General features: G+C 36.7%; 1 protein-coding gene across 1 annotated transcript in view; it reads right to left on the bottom strand.

The window, feature by feature from the left end:
• The window catches only part of DMD (dystrophin), a 2,292,995-nt gene that overhangs the window by 1,438,963 nt on the left and 827,663 nt on the right, over positions 1 to 26,369 (bottom strand). Inside the window, 1 exon segment of the mRNA XM_026451980.1 lies at positions 9,121 to 9,244. Within this exon segment, the coding sequence (XP_026307765.1) occupies positions 9,121 to 9,244 (124 nt within the window).

Here is a 26,369-nt window from a genome sequence, read left to right as displayed (position 1 = left end):
GCAGTCTTGGCTCACTGCAAGCTCTGCCTCCCGGGTTCACGCCATTCTCCTGACTCAGCCTCCCGAGTAGCTGGGACTACAGGCACCCGCCACCACGTCCAGCTAATTTTTTATATTTTTAGTAGAGACGGGGTTTCACCATGTTAGCCAGAATGGTCTCGATCTCCTGACCTCGTGATTCCCATGCCTCAGCCTCTCAAAGTGCTAGGATTGCAGGCGTGAGCCACCACACCTGGCCATGGAAACATTTTTGACACAAGAGATGATCAGAGTACCTTGTTCATGGAAATGTCCAAATAACCACACAGAAAAAGTGTTTAAAAAAAAAAAAGTTGACTAAATAAACATCACTGAAAATCTCCATTTCTCCTGGGATCTAGCCACCCATACATTTGTCCTCAAATGAAATACATGAACTTCTGTTTTAAGGTAGGTTGGATCAGTAGTTCCTAAAATTTCTATCATCTCCCATTTACTCACAGAAATATACATTAAAAAGCACAGAAAAGCACAAAAACCAAAAACAAAATCGAAAGAGAAATATTTTGCTGAAAAAGGAAGATAACTGTCCTCATTTTAAATGACTGTGTATCAACAAGGAGGAACACAGGCCTTTCACAGGTCTAGCTTGCAAAGTAAAAACTGGTTCAAAACAAAAACAAAAACTGGCTCTCACATCTATTCTCTTACTCAGTCCCATCTAAACTGCTCTTACCAGTCTCATCATTGGTCCCCAAACGACTACATTCAATGACTGATGTTCAGTCCTTACTTTACCTATCACTATGATTTGATTCAGTGGATTCCTTTTTCTTTTTAGAAATATTTGCTAATTTGGCTTCATGTACTACTAGAACACAGAGTTCTCCTCCAACTTCAGAGGTCACTTTTACTCAATCTCCTTTGCAGGTTCCTAATCACGTCCCTGAACTCTCACTTTGGAGTGTCCTAGGCCTCAATCTATATTTTCCTTTGTTTAGGCCAAAAGCAGAACCGTCTGCTCCTCTCTTTCTCTCAAGTCTCACATTCAATCCATCAGAAAGTCCTGTTGGCTCTAACCTCAAAACATATCCAGAAAGTGAGTTATTATGGTGCTCACTACTACCATATTAGAAGAAGTACCCCATCATCTCTGAGGGGTATGAATATTTCAAAATAGGATACTAAAGGTCTTTATATTTCAACCTTTGTTCTCTGATTATATATTATCAATGCGGCAGACAGAGACAGCAGGATTCAGTTCAACTCGCTGACAACTGAGTAAAAGCTCAAGTCCTTACCATGATCTGATCTTAATTAACTTCCTTAACCTTTGTGAATTCTTGTGCTACTGAATACCTTGCTTTTCTGCTGCAGACACACGCTTAGCTGTTCCCTGATGCTACAGGCATGCTCCTGTTACACGGCTGTGCATTTATTTTTCTCCATGCCTAAAATGGCCCTAAATTAGTGATTTGGACATTTTTTCCCCATCAAATGCCACTTTTTCAGCTAGGCCTTTTAGTGTCACTCTGTCTACACACACATACATACTCTAACTCTCATTTTATTCTACTCCTTGGAACTTATCACTAATATTCCATATGATTTACATATTAGTCTTGCTTCATTTCCATCTTTCCCACTAGAATGTAAACTATACAAGGTCAGGTATCCTTATCTATATCCTCCTCTACTCTATCTCAAGTCTCCATGAATGTTGCTGGTACATTGTAGATACATAATAAGGCGAGCTCTATTTTAGCCTAATGCCTCCATATACAATATTATGGTCTCTCCCCTTACCCACAATGCTCTCTTAAAGTGTAAATTCCTAACAAACTCTAATAGCTCTACATAAAGTGGCCATAAAACCAGTCCATGGGGATACATGCTGCAAGCTCAGTAAAGGAGGGATGGATTACATCAAAGTATTCTAGAAATTGCATATTAGATTGGGAGTTGGGCACATCCACCTTTTCTTCAGCTCAAGTCCTGACAATGGTAATAAACCATTACCTAAGTAGAAAAGAAAGAGTACCATATGCAATCCATGAGACAAAACTTCGTAGAATCTTAACTCTCTCTTTTTATTTCATGGCTCTGACCTTCCACCTCCTCGATGTGTGTATGTACATGTATGTACATATACATACGTACTGTGTATATACCCCTTTCTCTTATTTTCAAGACCAAGGGTATCATCTGAATACTCTTCAACCATGGTCTTCATTTTCTTTTATATATTTCATCTTCAATGAAATTTGAAATTTGAAATTAAATATATTTCAATATTTCAATATTAGTCCAAATACCTACAGTCAGAGTTCAGTCCTCAGTACTGTACAAAAAGTTATTTTGTGAAAGTCATTAATTTTCTTGTTAGGAAAAATGCTTCTTACAGCATTCAGTACTGATAACGACTACAATTATCTCCTTGAAAGTACCTTGTTCATAAAAATAACTTTGCCCTTGACAATGTTATCTTTCTCTTAAATTTCTTCCTCATGAAGTCATCCAGCTTTTCTGTGTGTTTTTCTATAGAGCTGTTTATCATATACATGTCTACATGCATATACATATATTTTTAATCATAAAAGGATAAATATTTTATAACACATAGTTTTTAAATTATGTTAACATATAGAATACTAAATACTTTACTCAATATATGCTTAATATATGATATGTTTAGAAGCCACTACTCAGATTCTAAAATATTTAGTACACATAATTTCAAGTAAAGTATATAGAAGCTAAAAAAGGCATCAGTAAATCCATGTATCAGAAATGAGTGATTAATTATAAAATATAATATGGGCTCATGAAAATTCTTACAGATCATGAAGAATTATAAATTCTAAAATGGGTAACTTAAATGCAAAATAAAAGGCAATTAAGTTGTATAATATTCAACAAAAGGAACAAAAGTAAAATAATTTTAAGCAAAGAAACAGGGACATTCACAAATTCCTCAATAAGTTGATTCAGACCTCTGTTCCTCCTCCTTTATTAGCACCTTGTTAAAAGCCTCCTCTTTCTGTATCTTCTCTAACATTATGAAAATAAGTTATGGATCTCTATCAGTCCTACTCTGATATTAGAAGTAACTAAGAATCTACTCATTTAACATTCTATAATGAAGTTTTACCCTTTGACTGAAAAGCAACTTATTCACTCAAATGTTTATTCAGAAGTTGTTCTATCCTTTATATTGGTAATAGGTCCTGTCTTAAATGTGACTGCAGAGCTGAAAAAAAATCACATATCCATATAGTTAAACATTTATTGGGTTATGTGTTAGGCATGGGGACACCAAAAACCAAACACACACACATAAAACCAAAGCCATTTCATGTTCAAGTCCTGATTTCTGGAAATCAACAATGGAAATGAAGTGAAAATGACTAGAAATTACTTTGCGTAAGTAAACAAAAATTAGATCATTGCAGGCTTTATGAGAGCAATATGAAGACACTGACTTTGTCAACACTTTTCACACAAAGACCACTGGGAACATATTTGTAGATTATCAAAGTTAACCTGATTTACACGCTGCAATGAGAGAGACAGAGCATCACAGGGAACTATGGGGTTGTCTCTAAGAGTATGTTAGAAGAAGCTTATTTTAAGATGTGGGCTTGTGTTACGTGATAGGGGGCATCAAGGAAGTGGGGCTTTGTTTTGATTGGATGTTGTAAGGAAGTAGGGTAATTCTATGTTGAGTGTCCTAAAATTTTTATCTACATGGCAGGAGGAATGCAGAGAGGCTAAAGCTGTATTTAGTAAAGAAGCATGATGTGTCACATTAATGAAGATGAGGGATATTTGGTCATCAGGGGTGGTTTGGACAATGCTATTCTTTTTGACCGTATTAAGATATGATTACAAAGTGGTCTTGCTTTTATCTTGATTCATCACAACCATGGAGTGTTCCTGAATGATGCTGGCATTCTTAGCAAGTGTTTATATTCAACCAGAGAACATCACAGACTAGCTGCAAGTACCAAGGCAACATCCAGCAGTTTCAAAGCCTAACTGAAGCGCCAAGCCAGCTACTGGCTATCAGTAGCTGATTTTATCTTTCTCAAATGATTATAAACAGAGACATAACAAGATCATACTTATGTTTTAATGAGTTCGGTTTGGCAGAGGTGATGTGAAAATTTCTAAAGGAATATAACATTAGTAGCAGGCAAGACCAACTAGGGGATTGTCATCTTAAATAGAAGTAACCCATGATATTAGCTTTAATCAGGGTTTTGGTGATGGGAATAGAGAGAATTGGACATTTTCAAGAGCTGTTAAGGAAGCAGGATTAATTGAACTTGTCAAAGACTGGACTTGTGAATGGTAGAAAAAAATCTAGATGACCCAGTTAGCTTTCAGGTTTCTGGATTAGGCTGTTTGCAGGGGTGAAAGGAAGGAGAAAGAATAAAGGAGGTCTGGGGAAATAATGAGATTTAAGATATCAGGCAAACATCAATTAAAATTGTCTATTAGGCAGTCAGATATATCACCCTGGGTTTTTTTTTTTCTTTTTCTTTTTTTTTTTTATTATTACACTTTAAGTTCTAGGGTACATGTGCACAATGTGCAGGTTTGTTACATATGTATACTTGTGCCATATTGGTGTGCTGCACCATTTAACTCGTCATTTACATTAGGTATATCTCCTAATGCTATCCCTCCCTCCTCCCCACAATAGGACCTGGTGTGTGATGATCCCCTTCCTGTGTCCAAGTGATCTCACTGTTCAAATCCCACCTATGAGTGAGAACATGCGGTGTTTGGTTTTCTGTTCTTGCAATAGTTTGCTGAGAATCATGGTTTCCAGCTGCATCCATGTCCCTACAAAGGACATGAACTCATCCTTTTTCATGGCTGCATAGTATTCCATGGTGTATATGTGCCACATTTTCTTAATCCAGTCTGTCACTGATGGACATTTGGGTTGATTCCAAGTCTTGGCTATTGTGAATAGTGCCGCAATAAACATACGTGTGCATGTGTCTTTATAGCAGCATGACTTATAATCCTTTGGGTATATCCCCAGTAATGGGATGGCTGAGTCAAATGGTATTTCTAGCTCTAGATCCTTGAGGAATCGCCACACTGTCTTCCACAATAGGTTTTAAGAAAGAGGTGTGAGCTAAAGATACATATCGGGGGAGGGTTCATTCGAAAATAGATACTATTTAAATGGGAATGAATGAGGATATCCAGAGAAGAAAAACAAGGACTGTGAAGAATACCAATATTAAAGAAAAACTGAATTGGAACAAATGGCCAAAAATGTGAAAGAAGTAACCAGGAGAAAGCAGTATCCTATAAGCCAAGTGAGAAAAGAATTTCATGAGGGCAAAGAGGTTAATAGGTTCTAGTTCTACAGAGGGATTGAGTAAGATAACGCACGTATATTCACATGTGTGTTTACAGGAGAGGACACTTTCTTAAAGATGAAAACACAACCAGTTTAAAGGCTGATGATAAAGACCTGGGACATATATTTTTTGACAATCTAGATATATAGCTGAATGGAAGCAGGTGGCTCAATACATAGTCAGGGATGTTTCTGAGAACATACACACAGAGATGAACCTCAACCAGGTGAAGTCTAGCCTCTTCCACCAAGGCAGGTGGGAAAAAAAAGAGAGAGAGAGAGACAATGAGCACAAATACCCACAATTTGAGAAATATTGTTTTGACTACAGTAGGAGATGAAGTCATTTACTGTGAATGACGGGGAAAGTTTAGGTACCCCACAAAAGCTTGAAATAATTGTTGAGAGAAACTAAGGAGAAAATATACTTAGGATGCATGGAAAGCTTATGAAGAACTGCTGGTTTTGTTAAAATATGCTATTAAAGAAATGGAGTAATGCCTGACAATGACAACATCTACATATAATCACGACAGCAGGTAGCTGAATTGAGGAGATGAGAGAAACAGAAGCTTTTAGCGATAGCAGGAGAGCCCACAGGGATGCTGAAATGACTAAGAATGAAAGAACAACTTGGGTGAAAAAGTCTACTAACCTAGTGCCAAAGTCTTCAATGAGAAAATATGATAAAATGGTAGATAATAGATGGCCAGAAGTCATTAACTGCAAGGAAAGAGGTATTTTTACATCAAGAGAGCAGTATCTTTGGAATTGTCTCTTGTTAGGTGAGGGAGTCAGTCATTCTAAAGTAGTGGGGGTACAAAAGAGGGATGAGTCACAGTGCTGTTTTTGAGGGTAAAAGTGGTTTCCATGTATGAGTAGAGTAAGTACATAGGACAGAAGTCTTGTCTGGAAAAAGGGTTTGAGCCTGCCGAGTAAGAGAGCGTGGGAAAGCAGAGGAAGTGAAGCAAGGACAAGAAAGTGCAAAACAGCATAGAGAGAAAGATAGAAGAAAAGATAGACTCGAGGTACCTATACTCTGGGTAGTAAACACAGATAACAGAGATAGGAGAAAAGGGAAGAATTAACTGGCTTGATGATTTCCAGAGGGAGTTAGTAAAAAGTTGATTCTGAAAGAGTGTAATCAAATGTAGATCCCATGAAGAGCCCAAAGCCAGATGACCATAATGACTTGATAGGTAGGCTTTCAAGAGAAACTGGTACAAGCTCCAGATTTTCAGACACCTTATCAAACCCCCTTGCGATCAGAGGAGGCCATTTTTTTTTTTATTACCAATTTACGTTACCATGTGCTCACTGAAGTAATTTGAGTAGTTAGAATCTGTTAATTCAGCTAAAAAGTCTGAACTGTGGTGACATTAAACGAATGTGAGAGGGAACCGCTAGGTAAAGCCCAAGACTGTGTCCTAGAATACTGATTCTCAAGCCTTTATGTCCATAGGCTTCGCTCCTGGAAAATGTTCAAAGGCAAATTTTGATTTACTAGTTCTGAGGTTCTATATTTCTGACAAGCTCTCAGACAATGTCAATATTTGTGGTCCAGGGACATTTTGATTAGAAAGGTCCCCTAGAAATCAGCTTTTAAATAAGTGCATTTTGTTAATTATATGAATAAAACACATGGCGAATATACAAGGAAAAAAATTATGCTTAGGTTTAAAAGTTCCATTTTTTAAAATATGTGAAATTGAACTGATAATGGCACTTGAAAGGAGTAAATGAAGAAATCAAGTGGAAATAAAAGAGTTGGGAATATTTAGCCATTTTTATTAATACCACTCAAGTTCATGACACGAGCCTGCCATGAGTTCAAAATAACCTATATAAACTGACAGGTGATACAGTAAGAAAATTAATGTATACCTAAACTGAATATCCTTCATCATTACTATGTATTTCTCTTGAAGATTTTTAATACATATACATTATATTGAGCCTGAGGGAAATATCAAGGTAAATCATTTCATGTCCTATTTTAGTAGGCAATTAAGAACGATGTTGTTATTTCAGAAAATGAGAGTTCAGGGTGATAAAGGGGACTCACAAGGTATCAGAAAACCAGTTATAAAATATTGTACATTTTTTAGCACTTTTAGTCTGTCATGCTCCCACTATTGATAAAATGCAAATTGTTCAAAGGCAACTATATAACAGGAACTTTTATGATTTATATTCCTGAAATAATGGAACTCAATTTTCCTCCCTGATCAAAGCTGTTTTAAGATAAAGAAACAGACTATCAGACAGAAACCTGTAAGAATCAAATCAATAACCATTTTTAATTAGCTAATAAAATGCCAAAGGTGATTCATATTTTCAGTGGTCAAATATGTGACACGAACTTTGAAAATCAGAGTTTAATGTTCTCTAATTAATGTTCTACTACTCAGATAACTTCCCTCAAAAATCATAGCAAACAATATACCTTCAAAGAAGTAAACTTGAAAAAAGACATTTTGCCAATTTTCTACAATTATATATTATCTTTCAGTTTAATTTTAAAATGCAAACATTAGCAATGTAATCATATTTCTCATTTCTTGAAACTGTTTAGAATAGTCTATTATAATGCTGACAACATGTCTTATAAAGTTAGTAAGCAATTTAAAATAACTTTCCAATTTATAAATAGTTAACTCTAAGAAGAACTGGTGATGAAATTGTCTCCCCTTTTTCAAGCAGCCTAAAAAATAGATTTTTTTTTCCAGAATATATACATAATTTTTGTTTTTCTCCAAAAGCTCCAACCCCAACAGCAAACATTAGCTTGTAACTGAGGTAATGTTGTATTTGTAAAAATACAATAGATTTTGAACTTCAGGATTTCTTTTTCTAGAAAGAAAAAGCAGAGCTAATGTGCACATTTAGATGTGATCTTCCCATGGATAAAATTACTTTTCACTCATAATCACTGTTTCTTTAGCTTGCGCATTGTATTTACTCTGCCTATTAGAAATTCTTTTACAAACTGTTGCTGATCATATACAAAGATGCATGTTTTATAATTGTTGAAGTCGAAAAATTAAAACTTTGACAATTTCCCTAAAGATGAAGCAGCTTATATTAAATTAATAAAACTTCCTATTTGTGAAGGTCAAAATTATACCATCTCAGAAGGGAATAACAACAACAAAGCATCTGTTACCACATGTAAATACTGAGAAAGGCTGGACATCTTTTAGTTAAGGTAATACACAAATACCTGGGAAATTTAAATACCTTATAATATATGACAGGGATTGATGACTATAAAGAATAACTTTTTGATAATAGTGAGCATATAAACATGGTCCTAAGTATAGTATCTATATTATTCTATTCTATTTTATACTATTCTACTCTACACAATTCTGCAAGCTTGCTAAGGCCTAGCCTTGAGGTAACTGAACAATGTATTAAAGAAATCAACATGAATTCATGTTATAAAATTATTAATTTACAGTTAAATAATATGTAAGTTAAGGTAAGTTTATGAAAGGCATCCCTAGTCAGTCACAGAAGAATCCAGAAAGATTTCTCCAGGCTAAACTTTGATTTTGCTTACTATCTAAAATACACTTTAAAGATACATTATTTTATCTTTAAACATTTTATCATTTAACATTTTATCATATTGCATCTTTAAAATTTTATCATATTGCATTAATCTATCAACTAATAGAATCACAGATAACGAAGCATGGAGTTTACAAGCAGCACAAAATGTGTACACGTATAAAAATTAATGCATAACCTACATTGACTTTTTCTTTTAAGTCTGAGAAGTTGCCTTCCTTCCGATAGATTGCAAATTCAGGACTCTGCAACACGGCTTCTGAGCGAGTAATCCAACTGTGAAGTTCAGTTATATCAACATCCAACCTAAGACAGCAAAACATAAAAGTCATTATTTCTTATCTCTTTCTTCTATATAAAAAAAGCAATTTATCCGCATTTATCATTCTTTTCTCAATCTGAGACTCCTGCCTGATGCCTCTATTAGTATTAATAGCACCACTATTTTCCCCATTAGGTAGACTCAAATTTGGAGTCAGCTTTGATCTAAAGTCTTCTGATCACAGAGGTCATTTTATTCACCTCAGTGTAAAAATCACTTCTACAATATCTCCTGTAAGCTATTACCCAGCCTCTGGTTGAATGTTTGCACTATTTAAAAAAGTACTACCTCCCAAGATAACCTTTTGTTTTTGGAAAGTATTTACGAGAAAAAAGAAATTCCTATTGGTGGTCACCATTGAACCACATGCTCTTCTGTAGTCTCCAGTCATATTGCCTCTGGGTTTGGCCACGTGACTTTCTATCGCAAATGGGACAACAGGAAGAGTATTGCAAGTAAGGTTTTGATAAGTGCTTGCATGTCAGAGCTTGACTTTTTAGAGCACACATCCCGAGAAGGCAACAATTATATAAGAAGTACAATGACCTTGAGGAGATCATGTTTTAAGGAAGCTTAATCTATCCATGTGAAGAGGCCACATGAAGCAGCATGTGGCACCAGGAATGCAAATAAAGCCCTCTGTGACCCATCTCAAATGCCAGCTGAAGACAGACAAATGAGTGCTCCAGTTGATGCCACATAAAGAAATGCCCAAAGGGCACTGCCCAAGTTGAAGAACTGTGAGAAATAATAAGTGCTGCTTTAAGTCACTACATTTTGGTGTGAGTGGTTATGCTGCCATAAGTTTCAGATCGCCTATCCTGTTATTTTCGAACTTTTTTTTTTTTTTTTTTTTTTGCAGAAATCTTCAGAGCCACCAGGGATAAACTATTCATTGTAATCAGATGATTCAGGTATAGAAGAGCCAAAATATGGAATCAACCCAAGTGTCTAATGGAATAGTATTAAAGCCTTTAAGAATATGAATATCCTTTCATTTGCAACAACATATATGAACCTGGAGGAAATCATGTTAAGTGAAATAAGCCAGGTGTTATGACATGATCTCATTTACATGTCTCAAATACATATGACATGTCTCAAATATGACATGATCTCATTTACATGTGGAATCTAAAAGCAATCAAACTCGAAGAAACAGAAGACAACGTTAGTTTCCAGGAGCTGGTGGGGGTAGAGAGTAGTTGCAAAGATATTGGCAAAAGGATACAAAATTATAAATATTTGAAATCAGCTCTTTAAATTCATCAGTAGATACCTGATCGTCAGCCTACCCTATGCTTAGTCACTTCAGCAGATATTCGATGGTTTGTTGGTATCTTAGTTTCCTTAAGTTTGGTACTTAAGGGAAACATATCAGTAGTGTGTAGTAAAAATAGGGAAGAATAGACAATTATCTTTTGGTTTATAATACTTTCATTGATATAGCCCATGATTTCAATAAATATTTTCACTTCAATATTAGACTTTCAACTCACATTGCAGTTCAATTGAGTTAAAACTTCTAGAATGTTTTCACATAAACTATCATTAAACCAGTTATATCACAACCTAATTACTATCAGAAACTTGTGACCTGGTCTACTGAACTCCAGTTTCGGGACTCTGAATCATATAAACCTGTTAGAATTTCTCACATTAGTTGCAGGCTATTGTTTTAAAATTAAACAGATACAGAACTTAATGGAACACAAAGCCCTTACAAAAACATATTCTCATTTTATATTCTTACAAAATTCTTTGGTTAGGTATCACCAATTCTAACTGCCCATAGGATGAGATGGTGCTTCAGAGAAATTAAGTTAATTGACCTCGGTACCATGAATCAGAAACTTAATTTATCTAGTTCACCATCATGTCCTTCCACATCAAAAAGGGGATGGTTCATAGCATATAGATTGAGTTGTTATTTATCAAGGCTATCCAACTTGAAATTAAGAGACTAGGGATCTTGATTCCTCTAAATTTCACGTCATTGAATGTCAATAAGTTATTTGTGTATGCATTATAAATGTTTATGGATTTTTATTGTGTGATATGTGATTTTTATCTTTCCTATATTTTTTATCCACAAGTTTATCAGATTTCTATTTCTTCATTCATAATGTTGATTAAAATACAGAGTACAATTACATGCTGTAAAAGTCTTTCTCTCACACTCTCTTCAGCGATGTTAACTCCTTGAATAAATACTCTCCTACTATGGTCATTTGGTTACCTACCCAAACGAGTGCATCATTTATGCATATTTATCATCACAATGCCTTAAAACATTTTCATTTTTGCTTTGGCCCAACATAAAATTTCCTGTGTCTCTCAATTTGGAAGCATCTACTTGCCAATATATTGGACAGAGGAGTGCTGGAATGTTAATACTTCAGGGGTGACCCTTAACCAGTGAGAGCTTGGAATTGGTGGATCAATATCCCAGCTCCCTTGCCCCTCAGTTAGACAATACTGAAGTATGATACACACAGTGTTTCAAAGGGTTCATTGCATGATTGAGCTCCAGTTCCTTCCAGCAATAACCTGATCCCTAAATGTGTGCCATGCTTTATTGGCTGCTTTATTTTTCTTATCTCACTTCCCTACTTTGATTCCTAGGGTCACTTTCCAAATAAACTGCTTGCATCTAAATCCTTCTCTTCAGATCTACTCTTGGGGCAACCCAAACTAAGGCAATAATCAACACCCTCAAATGAACCTAGCATCCTGCCATACTTCCCCCCCTCGCCCCCAAGTTGGGCTCTGAGTCTCTACAGGAACTATTTAAAACCTTCAAAGCTCTGGCCCATCCTCTTTCTGCAGCTCTCTCAGCAGATGATCTTGTTCTCTACCGTACAGAAACAAGTAGAATTATCAGAGTAGAACTTTTTCACTCCCTATTTCCAAACACCATCAGATCTGCATGTGTAGCCACCATTCTCATTCACTTCTCTTACATTTGAGTTTCTCTTCTTTTAATTAAAATCATTCCCACTACCTACATTTTGAACTTTATTCTCTTACTTTTGCTCGAGCATCTGAGTCCATCCATTTTCTAATACTTATTTGAGACGGTGTCTCACTCTGTCACCAGGCTGGAGTGCAGTGGTGCGATCTGGCCTCACTGCAACCTCTGCTTCCTGGGTTCAAGGGATTCCCCTGCCTCAGTCTCCCAAGTAGCTGGAACTACAGTTAACACTGTTTACCACACTATCCTTTTGAAATTTTTCTTCCTTTGGTTTCATGATGCCACTCTATTCTAATTTGCCTTCTATTTCTATGACCATTGGTAATTTTTTCTTTGCAGGTCCATCCTCCTCCACTCTATCATTATGTACTAGATTTGATCATGCCTTGAATTACAATCTATTTATCAATGATTCTGATACGTGTATCTCTAATTCAGGCACTTCTTCTGAATTCCACAGCTATAAAACCATCTGCCTTTTGGATGTCTCCACTTGCATGCTGCAAAATCTCCTTAAACATTATATGCCAAGGTTTAATGTTTGATCTTCTCCCTCAAACTAGTACTCTATCAGTATTCCCCCAGATCAGTAATTAGCATCACCACCCCTCACATCTGTTATCTTCATTTCTGCTATGGACTGAAATTTGTGCCCCACAAAAGTTCGTAAGTTGAAGACTAATTCCCAATGTGATGGTATTAAAAGATGAGGTATTCAGGAGGTAATTAGGTCAAGAGGGTAGAGCACTCATGAAATGAGTACTCTTAAAATGATCTGAAGAGATCAGCGTTCTCTTCCACCATGTGAGGGCACAGTGAGAGTGTACCATGTATGAACCAGGAAGCCTGCCCTTACAAGACACTAAATCTGCTGGTTCCTTGATATTAAACTTCCCAAACTCCAGAACTGGGAGACATAAATTTCTGTGCTTTATAAGCTACCCAGTGTACGATATTTTGTTACAGCAAACCAACTAAAACCCTCTCTCTTCCTTCCTATGTTTAATGTATTGCAAAGTCTATCTGTCACACACACATTCTCTATCTCCTGAATATGTATGCTTCTTCCTGTCTCCATAGCCAGAACCCAAATTTGTGTTGCCATTAAATGTGACCAAAAATGCTGCAATAGCTTTTCACTTGGCCTCTGGGCAATATTTACAGAACCCTCTATTTTACGTACTACTGGGAAAATTTTCATTTCTTTAATTGATGCATAAAAGATGTACTTAGTTTGAGGGTACATGTGATAATTTAACACATCCATATAATTTGTAAAGATCACATCAGTGTACTTGGGATATCCATCATCTTAAATGTTTGTCTATACTAGATACATTCAAATTATTCTCTTCTAGCTATCTTGAAATATACGGTAGTAAAAACATACCTGATTATGTTACCTTCATTCGTAAAACCAAAGACTTTCTCATTTTTCTTAGAATAAAGAACAAAATTTCAATATGATCCTTTCTAATCTGACCTTCATAGACCTCTTAACTGTATATTCTACTTTGTCTTTTATTCAAGTACTTGTAGAAACAAATTTCCCTTCATATTTTCTAAAGTAATTCAGAGCTATTCTTTATTCTTGTTCCTCCTCCAATGGAATAAAATCCTTCACTGACTCTTCCATAAATATTTTGAAAACTTAGTTGTTAGTATAATGCATTTGGGCCACTTTGGTGAAATTCATTTGTCTGACTCAATTATACATCAGATACCCTCTGACTCATAAATGTGAGATGGGAATATCCACCAGTCACTTTCAAATTCACGCTTTAAATTTAATCTCTCTAGTCTCACCCTCTTTTGATTTAGACTATCTGTAGGAAAGATTGCTCACTTCTACTTAGAGGTCCCTGAAACCCAAACGTGGCTCAAGGTACTAGGCTGACATCACGGCTGAAAGAAATTTGCTAAAGCCTGTGTTGGAGAAAGATTTCTACTAGGCATAAAATTGACATTGCTCTTGTTTGCACACTGTAGGGGCTCAGAAAATGATACCCCAAAGTACGGCACTTTGGCATGCTGAAAGTTTGAACTAAAGAACATTGGAAGGCCTCAGAAGCAGCCTCAGAACCAAGTTCTCTCTGACGTTCTCCTCCCCTCGTGTCTTTAACTCCACATTCTTCCCTGAAGTGAGTCATAGTAACCAGAATTCTTCTTCAAGGTAGGTCATAGAAACCAAAATCTCTCTCCTCCAATGCCAGTCATAAAAACCAGAATTATAACTCTGTATTTCCCCCATCTTTCTCTCCAGAAGCTAGCCATAAAAAATTACCTGACATACCTCTGTTTGATAGTAGGTCATAAGACCCTCATTCAAGTGGGGTCCTACCCCATGTCTAAGAGGAAGGAATTCTATACAGACAGGCCTGGTTGGTTTTCCCCAGTCTATTACTATTAGATCATTCCCTTTTTGTCCAATCACATTCCTACATGGTTGTCTACTCTTTATCAAATCTAAATAGACAGTTTTCCTTTGGGTCATTGTGTCTTCATTTCTGAAGGCTCCCATGTCACCTGAAACTTTTATTAGATAAATATCTCATGCTTTTATTTTGTTAACCTATCTTTTGTTATAGGAATGTCTGCCATGACCTGTATAAGGAGGAAGGAAAGGGATCATAGCCTTTCTGCTCTTATAACATGTTGATGTAACTGTTATACCGCCACCTCCAATTCACTGCAGAAAAAAGTAGTTTTTTTTTATTTAGTTTGAAAGTAAATAATTTGCATTCAAAAATAAATCTTATAACACTTTTAGAGGTGTATTTTCCTGAAAAATGCAAAATTGTATGTTTCCTTTTAAAACAGTCAATGTCTCCCTTTTTCCCCCTTCATAAAGTATATACTAAGTGCTTACTATGTGCCAGACATGCTATTAACTCCAAAAAGAACAGAGACGAGAATGCATTAGTCCACATTATCAAATAATTTGGTTTAATGAAGCATTTGTTTGACAAGATAAAAATGGTTTAGACACAGAACTGGGGCTCAGCTCACACTGGTCTTTTTAAGAGGATAATCAAAAAACACCTTCTCTGTAAATGAGGATTAAATCAGCTTCTAGCCTAGAGGCTCTGCCAAGTATATTGGTTATCTCCACACAATGAAGGCTTTGTGGAATCAACACCATGGTAACTGTCTGTTTGCTTCTCTGTCTGTGAAGATTTTAAGGGAGGCCTGGACACCAGTTGGCATGTAGTTCTGATAATTCAAATCAATTCAAACAACAGGATGTGAAATTCTACAGAAAGGGCTTTCCTCATTCAATTTTTGGTCTGATTTTATAAATTTGGAAGGGGATTGCATACAGTGCGTGAACTTACCTTTTATACCAAGACCGTGTGGAGAGTGATTACACTCGTTTTCTGATTTACAGATTTTTAAAAAGGCAATTTCAAATTTTGCTAGGGCAGTGGTGAGGAGCGTGTTTCGACTAAGGAAAATAACCTATTCATAAGCACAGAGGTTAATATGTTACACTTCCTTTCTGAAATGGAACAAAGAAACATATTAATGAGTCTGGACTCTTCTCAACTGTTGGAGTTCTTCCCTTTTTTTTTTCTATCATTATTGTGATATCTTGATTTCATAAGAAATAGGTGGAAACTGAACCCAATTCTTACATGATTCAAGCTCTGACCTTTTCCTAACCTAATCTTAGATTTATATTTATTTTATGTTGCTTCCATTTGGACTTCTTCCTTCAAACATCTCTGATTTCCTTACTAAAACTCCTTTTGTCCAAACATAATGCGCAGTCAGCCTATATTCTGATACTTAACATGTACCACCATCTCTTAAAGTTCTGGGAGTTAACTGGCAGCTACTAGCATTGTTTTATCTCCAATATTCTGCCAGTGGATAGTCTCATCTCTTCATGCCAGCAATGAGGATGGAAGGGTGAAGGGGAAGCACAGGCAGGGTTTCAAAGGCCTCCCAAGTACTCTGAGTGCCAATGGCCTACATCCAACGCTTAGGTTCAGTGACATTTTCAATGCACAATGAACACAGTCTCCTTCCTGGATCCTACTCAGACCCTGACTTCCAAGAAGCAGTTGCATGTTTATTTTATTCCTTATCAATTTAACAACTATCGCTTCATCACTTTTTGTGGTTTGTCCTGTAGTTTTCATGTATTTCACTGCTACTAAATCTTCAGATATCTTTGCTAAGATGTATGGTAAATGAACAGGCTCCTCTGATTTAAATGTCTTCATGCTTATAAATTGAGTGCTATCTACTCTTCCCCAGGCTTTGCAGATGGCATTTTCTATCATACTTTGCACTACATGAGCCTGGGTATTTAATCAGGAATGAAATGTATCATTCAGATGTAACTCAGTTACCTCCTTTAAAACCCTCACGGAAAACACTGAAGACTTATTTTCAATGCCATATTCAATCTTGGATTCTGTACATGTCTTTTTGCTTCTTCATAAAATTACTCATTTCTAATAATTCTTTTTCCCCACTTTAACAACTCACATAAAACCACTGTTAATGAACTTATATATCATAAGTTGCTCATAATGGGCCCCTACACCTTTGGGATCAGCCCATTAATATATTCCTTAGTGTTTAACTTACCTTCCTCACATACTTAACTCTGTATTTAACATACTTCCGTATGTTATCACAGACTCTATCCCTTAAATGCAGTTTATCTTTACCTAGCTTAAAATCTCCTTTAGCTAATAAAAAATAACTTCATTCTCTGTTCACAAAATGATTATTTCTTTGATTATTGATGAATATTCTGTCTTCTATTCAAGTATATCTTAAAACCTCAATTTGTTATTATTTATGATTAGCAGTAAAGTGACAATTTTTACTCCTTTGCAAATACACTCATCAGAAACCACTGAAATTAAAACCTGTAAAGTCCCATTGTACAGGGCAAGTAAGTCTTTGATTTTTTTTTTCTTTGCATAAGTGTATTACTAAACCAAGACAGTTTTTCAAAAAGACCTTCCATTATTTGGAAGTTTCAAAATATCAAAAGCATGGGGCATAAATACCAAATATTCAGACAGTGACAATTTTTTCTCAGTATTGTACAAACAGACTCAACGTCATCCAGTTGAATGTCCCATAAAAACGACGTAAATTAGATTAATTACATCCCCTATGGTAAATACTGGGAGATGCCTGTGTGTATATATAAATGTTTAAAATAAATTTAAAGGCAAAAACACATAAAAACATCTCAAAGAACTAGAGAAATGTTGGCCATTTAAGAAGTTGTCAATTTTGAATTGTCAATAGTAAAACATTATATGGAATTAGTGCTACATAACTGTGCTAATCATGTCAGAAGAGCCTCCTGATAAGCACTGACTGTGTTCTGTTAATTTTCTTTACAGTGACTGTCACATAACCGATTAAACTAAGATGACACATTTACATGAATTTTAATTCAGTCACTTTCAAGATACCAGTTAGAACTCATCATTCCCAAATGTGTAAACTTTGAAAGTGGAAGTCCTCCAAGCTCCCAAACTTAACTAATTTGATTAGTGAACTAGGTTTATGAATGGCCATTTTGCGTATTTAAACATCTTAGCTTATAAAAACTTATGAGCCTCATCCTTAGAAACCTGAAAGTAAAATGTTGATGCCTGTGAAATACATTAACCATTGCAGGGCCCCAGGGCTCTAGGCCTAGACCAGATCACTTATCAAACCAATTCTTAATGTATATTTTAATGAGCTAGGAAGCAAGTTCTAATATTAATAGGAATAAAACTATAATTATTTTTTGTTGATATTAAGGAAGAAATAATTTTGGAGGTAAGATTTTCCAACTTTGCTATATTTTTAAAAATCGTCTTTCTTCTTTAGTTTTAGAAAGTGAGAAGACATTTTAATTCCATATTACTATACAGGTGCTCTCCTGACCTAAATCCCAACCACGTGAAGATGAACTACTATTCATCTTACAAGACTCAGTTCAAGATACACATCGTCTGTAAAGGTTTTCTGGATCAGCCTCTTTCTACTCTTCCCCTTTCGACTTTCCTTCTGGGAAAACTTGTCCCTCTCTGCTTGTTTCCATATGGCATTTGCTTTAAAAAAAATCGAATAGTAGTATACAAATTAAATTTGCATCAAATAGGTCTTATAAAAATATCAAATGAAATTCAGTGTAAATCCTATTTTTTTTTGAGATGGAGTCTCGCTCTGTCGCCTAGGCTGGAGTGCAGTGGCGCCATCTTGGCTCACTGCAAACTCCGCCTCCCGGGTTCATGCCATTCTCCTGCCTCAGTCTCCCGAGTAGCTGGGACTACAGGCGCCCACCACCTCGCCAGGCTAATTTTTTCTGTTTTTAGTAGAGAAGGGGTTTTATCATGTTAGCCAGGATGGTCTCCATCTCCTGACCTCGTGATCCACCCACCTCGGCCTCCCAGAGTGCTGGGATTACAGGCGGAAGCCACCGCGCCTGGCCAAATCCTATTAGTTCTAAAAATATTTTTAGGACTTTGAGGTGCATTTACTACATGGTAACTATTATATTTTTGTAATTACAGAATATTATTAAAGGGGAAATCCTGTTTAACCAAAAGAAAACAAGTTAATATTTAGACAAATAGCTCCCTCTCCAAATCAAGATAGTTTGTATACACACACACACCACATACACGTTAGTATAAAGTGTGCCTCCCTCTGTGGAAGGGGGAAAGATAGGGCCACATGACTGTCTTGTATTTTGTAATATGTGATACGTGTTTGTGTGTGTATGTTTAAGTGTGCTTTAAATGTACAGTAAACGTGTGTTTAAAAATATACTGAGCTGAGGGCCAGGCATGGTGGCTCCTGACTGTAATTCCAGCACTTTGAGAGGCCGAGGCGGGCGGATCACCTGAGGTCAGGAGTTCTGGACCAGCCTGGCCACCATGACGAAACCCCGTCTCTACTAAAAATACAAAACATAACCGGCTGTGGCAGCAGATGCCCATAATCCCAGCTACTCGGGAGGCTGAGGCAGGAGAATTGCTTGAAACGAGGAGGCAGAGGTTGCAGTGAGCCAAGACTGTGCCACTGCATTCTAGCCTGGGTAACAGAATGAGACTCAGTCTCAAAAAAAGAAAAAAAAAAAGATATATATATGTACATATATATACACACACACACACACATATATATACACATATACATACATATACTGAACTGAAAATCAGGCACCACAGGTTTTCATTCCTAATATTTATCTTTTTGGTGTTTTCTCGTGTAAATTAATTTATTCAATCTTCATCGACATCTTGCTTTAAATTGTAAAAATTTAAAAGCTGTCATCGGCCGGGCGCGGTGGCTCAAGCCTGTAATCCCAGCACTTTGGGAGGCCGAGACGGGTGGATCACGAGGTCAGGAGATCGAGACCATCCTGGCTAACATGGTGAAACCCCATCTCTACTAAAAAAAATACAAAAAAAACTAGCCGGGCGAGGTGGCGGGCGCCTGTAGTCCCAACTACTTGGGAGGCTGAGGCAGGAGAATGGCGTAAACCCGGGAGGCGGAGCTTGCAGTGAGCTGAGATCCGGCCACTGCACTCCAGCCTGGGCGGCAAAGCGAGACTCCGTCTCAACAACAACAACAAAAAGCTGTTATCAAATTGGTCTTGAAGTAAAAACATACTGTAAACCAAAACTAAAAGTCTAACTCCCCCTCCAAAGGGACTTCCTCCTCAGTCAGGGCTCTTAAAATTTAACCTGAAAGACTGATTCAGGCCATGAAGGGAAGTGGGGGTCGGACATGCCTCATTATACCTCTCTGGCGTTCACATTAACACAGACTTTAAGTCTGATAAGAAACATTTTACAGCCTGTTCTCTCTGAAACCTGCTAGCTAAAAGCTTCATCTGCATGATAAATCTTTGGTCCCTACAATGTCTTATTTCAACCCAAACATTTATTTTCTATTGATCCCAGGTCTTTAGACAAACTCAACCAACTGTCAACCAGAAAATGTTTCAATTTACCTAGAGCTTGGAAGCCCCCACCCCCACCCAGTTGTCCTGCCTTTCCGGACCAACGTATTTCTTAAATGTACTTGATTGATGTCTGATGCCTCCCTAAAATATGTAAAACCAAGCTGCACCCCAACCACCTTGGGCACATGTCCTCAGGACTTCCTGAGGCTGTGTCACAGGCACGAGAATTCCACCTTGGCAAAATAATTTTTTTTTTTTTTTTTTTTTTGTGACAAAGTCTCACTCTATCGCCCAGGCTAGAGTGCAGTGGCACCATCTTGGCTCACTGCAACCCCTGCCCCCGGGGTTCAAGCAATTCCCTTGCCTCAGCCTCCCGAGTAACTAGGAATAGGCAAAATCAACCAAATTAACTGAGACCTGTCTCAGATTTTCCGGGTCTACAATACAAATGCTTTTAAAAAATTACTTGTAAATATGTTTACTTACCTCTCTAATTAAAGATGTTTTGACTCAAGACACAAAACTGAGATCAGCTTTGCTTATATTGTGCCTTTGATATTCCACTTACATTAGTCTATTCATCTAGCAATCAAATTAAATAAAATCGAAAGATGTTTTAATTCCCAGTTATAATAAAAAGCCTACAAACTCTTCAGTGGTTTACACAGCACCTGGAACAGTATGACAGATGAGAAAGGACTCTGTCTTCAGGTAGTAGAAACTGCTATATTAACAATCTTATCAAAAACCTATTTTTCCTTATATTTGCATGGTCTCAAATGTATTCCTAGTTTTATATGTGTAATTTTAAGCACATCACTCATAAAATAATATGTTTCAGTACAGTAAAATTTAATGATTTCAGATTGCACTGAAATGCATCTTTAAAAGATACTAAAAAATCAATTTCTGTAGCGTTTACCTTGTCCTAAAATATGCCTATATAACATGTGCCTCAAAAGCTGAATTCTAGTCCAAATACAAAATATTGTCCTTAAAATTGTACATCTTCTTTACTATCAATTATGGCATACCAAGTTACGTACTTAATATGTGTTGGGACGAACGGAGGCAAGATGGCGCAGTTCCGGCTTCTTCACCGTCAGCTTTCCCGCGCCGGGAAAGACACAGGTCGACTGCGCAGGCGCAACCCGACCTCCGACGGAGAAAAACCGGAACCCGCCTAGCCACGCCTACCGCCCGGCCCCCGACCAGCCTATGTCCCGCCCACTGCCCTCCCACTCCCAGGCCCAGGACGTAAAAGCCCACGCGGTGCGCACTTCCTCAGCCCTCACTCCTGTCCAGACTGTAGGAACTCCGCCCGGGAGCTCCACCGGGTGACTCCCCTGGCCTCCCCTGCCGGAGACTGACGGACCTCACCCCTCCCCCACACCTTCTTTCCTGAAAGCCTACTCGCTGGTCATTTAATACTCGCCCTGGTTTCCTAGAAAGCAAATTGGTTTCCTGGAAAGCAAATCAGTTTCCCGGAAAGCAAATCAATATGTTTAAAAATTCTGCTATTTAAAATACATGCCCTTGCATACAAATCCAATGATTTAATATTTTAAGCTATTAATGCCAAAAATATCTGAGTTATTTGGTATTGATATTTGTCTTTGCACCCCTAGAATCGTTGATTGCACTGAAGAGAATAAAACTGCTGTAAAATATTGCTTCCCTGCCCAAAGTAAAACTTACCTACAATATTTTGACATCTGGTAGGTAGAAATGATGTTAAAATAATCTTCCTACCTTAATGTGGTATTAAATCTTAATCATTTCAAAATTCATTGGTAATATTTATTTCTAAAGTATGACATGGTTGAACAGATGTCACATTTATAAGTTTTGTTTATGTATCTTTCAGAGAAACAACCTTAAAAATTAAAAGGTAAGAAACCCCCACAAATTCTAAAATGTCAGATACTGCTATATTAGAGGAATTAGTTATAAAGCCAAGGAGTGTGAAAACGTGGGCAAAAATTGCATGACCCAGAGGGTGGGAAATAAAATGCTGCTAAGCCACAGATGCCTAAAGCCTATTTTTCATTTTCAATAAATTGAAAGTCCCTTTGAAACACACTTCTGTGCAAGAAAATCACCTTAATACAGGTTAATAGAAATTTTCTCTCAAATGATAGATGAAATCTTGTCATAGTAATAAATCTATGATCATACAATATGATATACTCAAGTTGAAAATCCTGAGTCATATATTTTAAAATCAAATGTAAAGTTTATTTAAAATGATGAAATCAAAAAGCTGCAAATGTCCTTGGGAGAAATAAATGTGGGTCACTAGAGGGCGCACATTCCCTTTCACAGCTTCAATTTGGCTTCTCTTTCATTTTCTTATCTACATAACGATAATATGGTAACGAAAGGATTTTTCATGGAAGTTTCACTTACACAGAAACGTAAAATGTCCAAAGATATAGATAAAATGGTGTACAAAAAATATGTTAGTAAGACACTCTCAGATGCACCATTAAAATGCCTTCAGCCATTTTGAGGCACACACAAAAATATCTTGAAGCCATGATACATAGAATCCCTTGAGAAAATATGTCCACAGTTTGGAGAGTCATGCTTACTTCCAACAGTAAAATTTTCTGGATTATGTACCAAGTAGTTTTCTCTGCCAAGTTCATTAATTTTAACTAATTTTTGAATGTTTAAATATATGGACACTCGTGTTCTATAAAGCAGCTTAAAATTATACTCCTGTATCACCTGAAGTTTTTTAAAATGCCAAACTTCCATTCAACTTTAAAGTAAAGAAAATAGACAAATATCATTTCAAGCATCTTAATCAGGTCACAGGTTTTCAAAAAGAAAACTTAATCTCTCAAGAAACCTTGTATGTTATTCATTATAGTTTTTATTTTTGTAGATTGATCATGAATGGAAAAGTTGAAGATCTTCACTTAGTTTCAATACACAGTGAAGCATTGAGTCAAGACTCAAGAACAGGTCTGTCCAAATCCAAAGATTTCTACCGCACTACATTTTTCTTTTGCTCCAAATCAAAGAGAAACCCATCTTAAAAAAAAAAATAAGGATAAGTCAACATAGAATTACTGTTCATTGCTACACAGTACAGTAATTTAGTGGTTTTGACTATGCTATCTTGGATTATACCAGAATTTGATTGGATATTAATTCTGGAAATTCTCATTAGTCTAAACTATGATCCTTAGGTGTATACTTTGTACCCTAATGGCAATATAAAATAATTTATTTCCCAATTTATTATTACCTTGGAATTTCCCTTAATTTCCCAAAATCCTCAACTTTCTAATCTGATGATACATTTTCCCACATCAGAGAAAACATTAAGCATAGATGAAAAAAGTTACTGCTTATTATATAATGTAGTTAAGACCATGGTGAGCTCCAGAAGTCTTGCACTTGGGAAAAAAAAAGTTCAATTATATGGAAATTCCACTTATTTTTGATGCTGAAAAAGACATCTAAATTTTAAAGAAATCTTTTGAGTGAAAAAGGTCTCTGTATTTAAAGATAATCAAATGTTCCCACGGAACACTAGAGTCAGTCAACGATACTTCAGAATGTAGAACAGACAATCTAGAGTAAATGCACAGTGTCCATAGGCTTTGACAAATTCTTAAGGAGTCCCAGTGAAGCATTTTGTTTCAGCTAAATAATTTGATAAAATCACCTTTAACTTATTAAAAGACAGCAAGGCGAGGAGTTTCTGAAGGCCGCATCCTGAGCTAGGCTGTCTGGGTTCAAATCCTAGCTGTGCTGCTTTTTGTAAACTATGTGACGATGAGCAAGTCACTTGAAATTTCTGTGGCACATTATCATTGGCAAGAAGTGACAATAATAAAACTTACTTCGTAATGCTATTTTAAGTGTGAAATACATTAATATGTAGCAAATATTTGGTAGAAGCCATATACATATTAGCTATTGTTATTATCTTCCATGATCCTTTTTTAACTGGCTTCAAGCTATCTCTATGCCATTTCTCACTTTCTCACGTGTGAGAGTGTTCATATTTGTTTTAGTGTCTTGTTAATGACTGATAAAGTAAATGCCACAACTGGAATAACAAGAATAAAAACTGCAAACACAGCTATAACAAAGACAATGAAACATATAAACAAAAATCAACAGCAAAATAGTCTCATTTTACCCGTTAGTGCAGGAATCCCCAAAGTATGTTCTATGGGATGAATATGGTCTGCCATCTAATTTGGTAAATAAAATTTTACTGGAACACAGTCATGCTCATTCATTTATACATTATTTACAGCTGCTTTCTAGCTACAGCAGCAGAGTTGAGTAGTTGTAAAATAATTTTTGTGATACACAAAACCTAAAATATTTACTGTCTGAACCTTTAAAGAAAAATTTTCAGACCCCCTTCCCAGTGTATGAAACCAAGGTAAGATGGCCATTTTCTCCCAGCTCTCAAGTGAGATCAAAATGATACGGTTCACAGTAGCCACATCATATTTCTCTCTCTCAAAAATATGCAATGGCTCTCCATGACCAGAAGGTTAAAGTCTACATTCCTTAATCTTTTATTGAAAACCTTTAGTTATTATGAACCCAATCTACCTTTTCAACCTCATTCCTTACTTCTAAACTTCCTTTACTTCATACTTCTGCTCGAGGCAAACAAGAATACTTAATAATCCCATTTAAGATTTTTTTGTATACAGACTTTCCCCTGCATTGAACTGTCACTTTCCCTCATCTTGAGCCGAATGCTTCCCTACTCCTTAATTGTCCAGTCAGATGCTAATTTTCTCATGAGCCTTCCACGCCTAACTCTCAAGCAGGAAGTGAACTTTTCTTCCTTACAACTTTTCTAACATTGTATTAGTACTCCTTCTTCATGACAGTTTATGCTGGGTGCAAGCTTCCTGAGGGAAAGGTTAGGTTTACAGTTAAAATAACTGGAGTGTTTACAAATCCTAGCAATCCATTAGATATTAGTTGAGTGAACAGGAAAATTAGCATGAAAACTAATGTTGCTGTCCCTTCTTTCTTGAAATGATACAGACTCATAATGACTATAGAAGTGTTCAAAGAAACCCGTCATGCATTGGATGATGACTTGGACCCTGTGGGAGGCAATTTAAACTTTAAACACTCTCAGTGTGAAAGGTCCTTGAGTTTAAGAGAATTCAATATGCTTGTGGGTCTTTCAAGTTTAAATAACTTCCAACCTGGTGTTGAGGAAGGATCTAGTGCAATGTGGAAAGCCATTTCAATCTGACGTGTACTTAATGCCCCATTGCCAGCATCATGACCTGTTTCAATCCATCTACTCTGCTAGTAAGCATCTCCATGAACTTTAGTCAAAACAGAAGTAATACTCATTGCTTTACAAAACCAGTGTTTAGTCAGCTTGCACTGCCATAAGAAAATACCAGACTAGGTGGCTTAACCAACAGCCACTTATTTCTCGCAGTTCTATAGGCTACAATTCCAAAATTAAGGTGCCAGCAGGGTCGGTTCTTGGTGACAGCCTTCTTACTGGCTTGTAGACAGCCTCTGGTATAGTTAGGATATTTGTCCCTTTCCAAATCTTATGTTGAATTGTAAACTGCAGTGCTGGAGATGGGGCCTGGTGGGAGGTGCTTGGATCATGGGGGCAGATCCCTCATGGCTTAGTGCTGTCTTTGTGATAGTGAGTTCTCCTGAGATCTGGTCATTTACAAATGTGTGCCACCTCCCCCTGCACTGTCTCTCTCTCCTTCTTCCACTCTTCCATGTGATGTGCCTGTTCCCCCTTTGCCTTCCATCATGATTGGAAACTTCCTGAGGCCTCCCCAGAAGCAGATGCCACCATGCTTCCTCTACAGCTTGCACAACTGTGAGCCAATTAAATCAATTTTCTTATAAGTTACCCAGTCTCAGGTATTTATTTATAGCAGTGCAAGAACAGCCTAATACAACCTCTTTCTTGCTGTGTCCTCCCAAGGCGGGGAGAAAGAGCCAGCAAGCTCTTTGATGTGTCTACTTAGAAAAGTCCTAATCTTCTCAAGAGAGCCCTATCTTCATGACCTCATCTAAATCAAATTATCTTCCAAAGTCTCCATTTCCAAATTCCATCACATTGGAGATTAGGGCTTCAATATAAGAATTGAGGGAGGACAGAATTCAGGCCATCCCAGCCTGGCATCATTTTTTTTTTTTTTTTTTTTTTTTTTTTTTT

This window comes from Piliocolobus tephrosceles, chromosome 12 (genome assembly GCF_002776525.5).
Source record: "Piliocolobus tephrosceles isolate RC106 chromosome 12, ASM277652v3, whole genome shotgun sequence".
NCBI classification, from domain to species: Eukaryota; Metazoa; Chordata; class Mammalia; order Primates; family Cercopithecidae; genus Piliocolobus; species Piliocolobus tephrosceles.
This window is presented reverse-complemented; position numbering and strand designations above follow the sequence as displayed.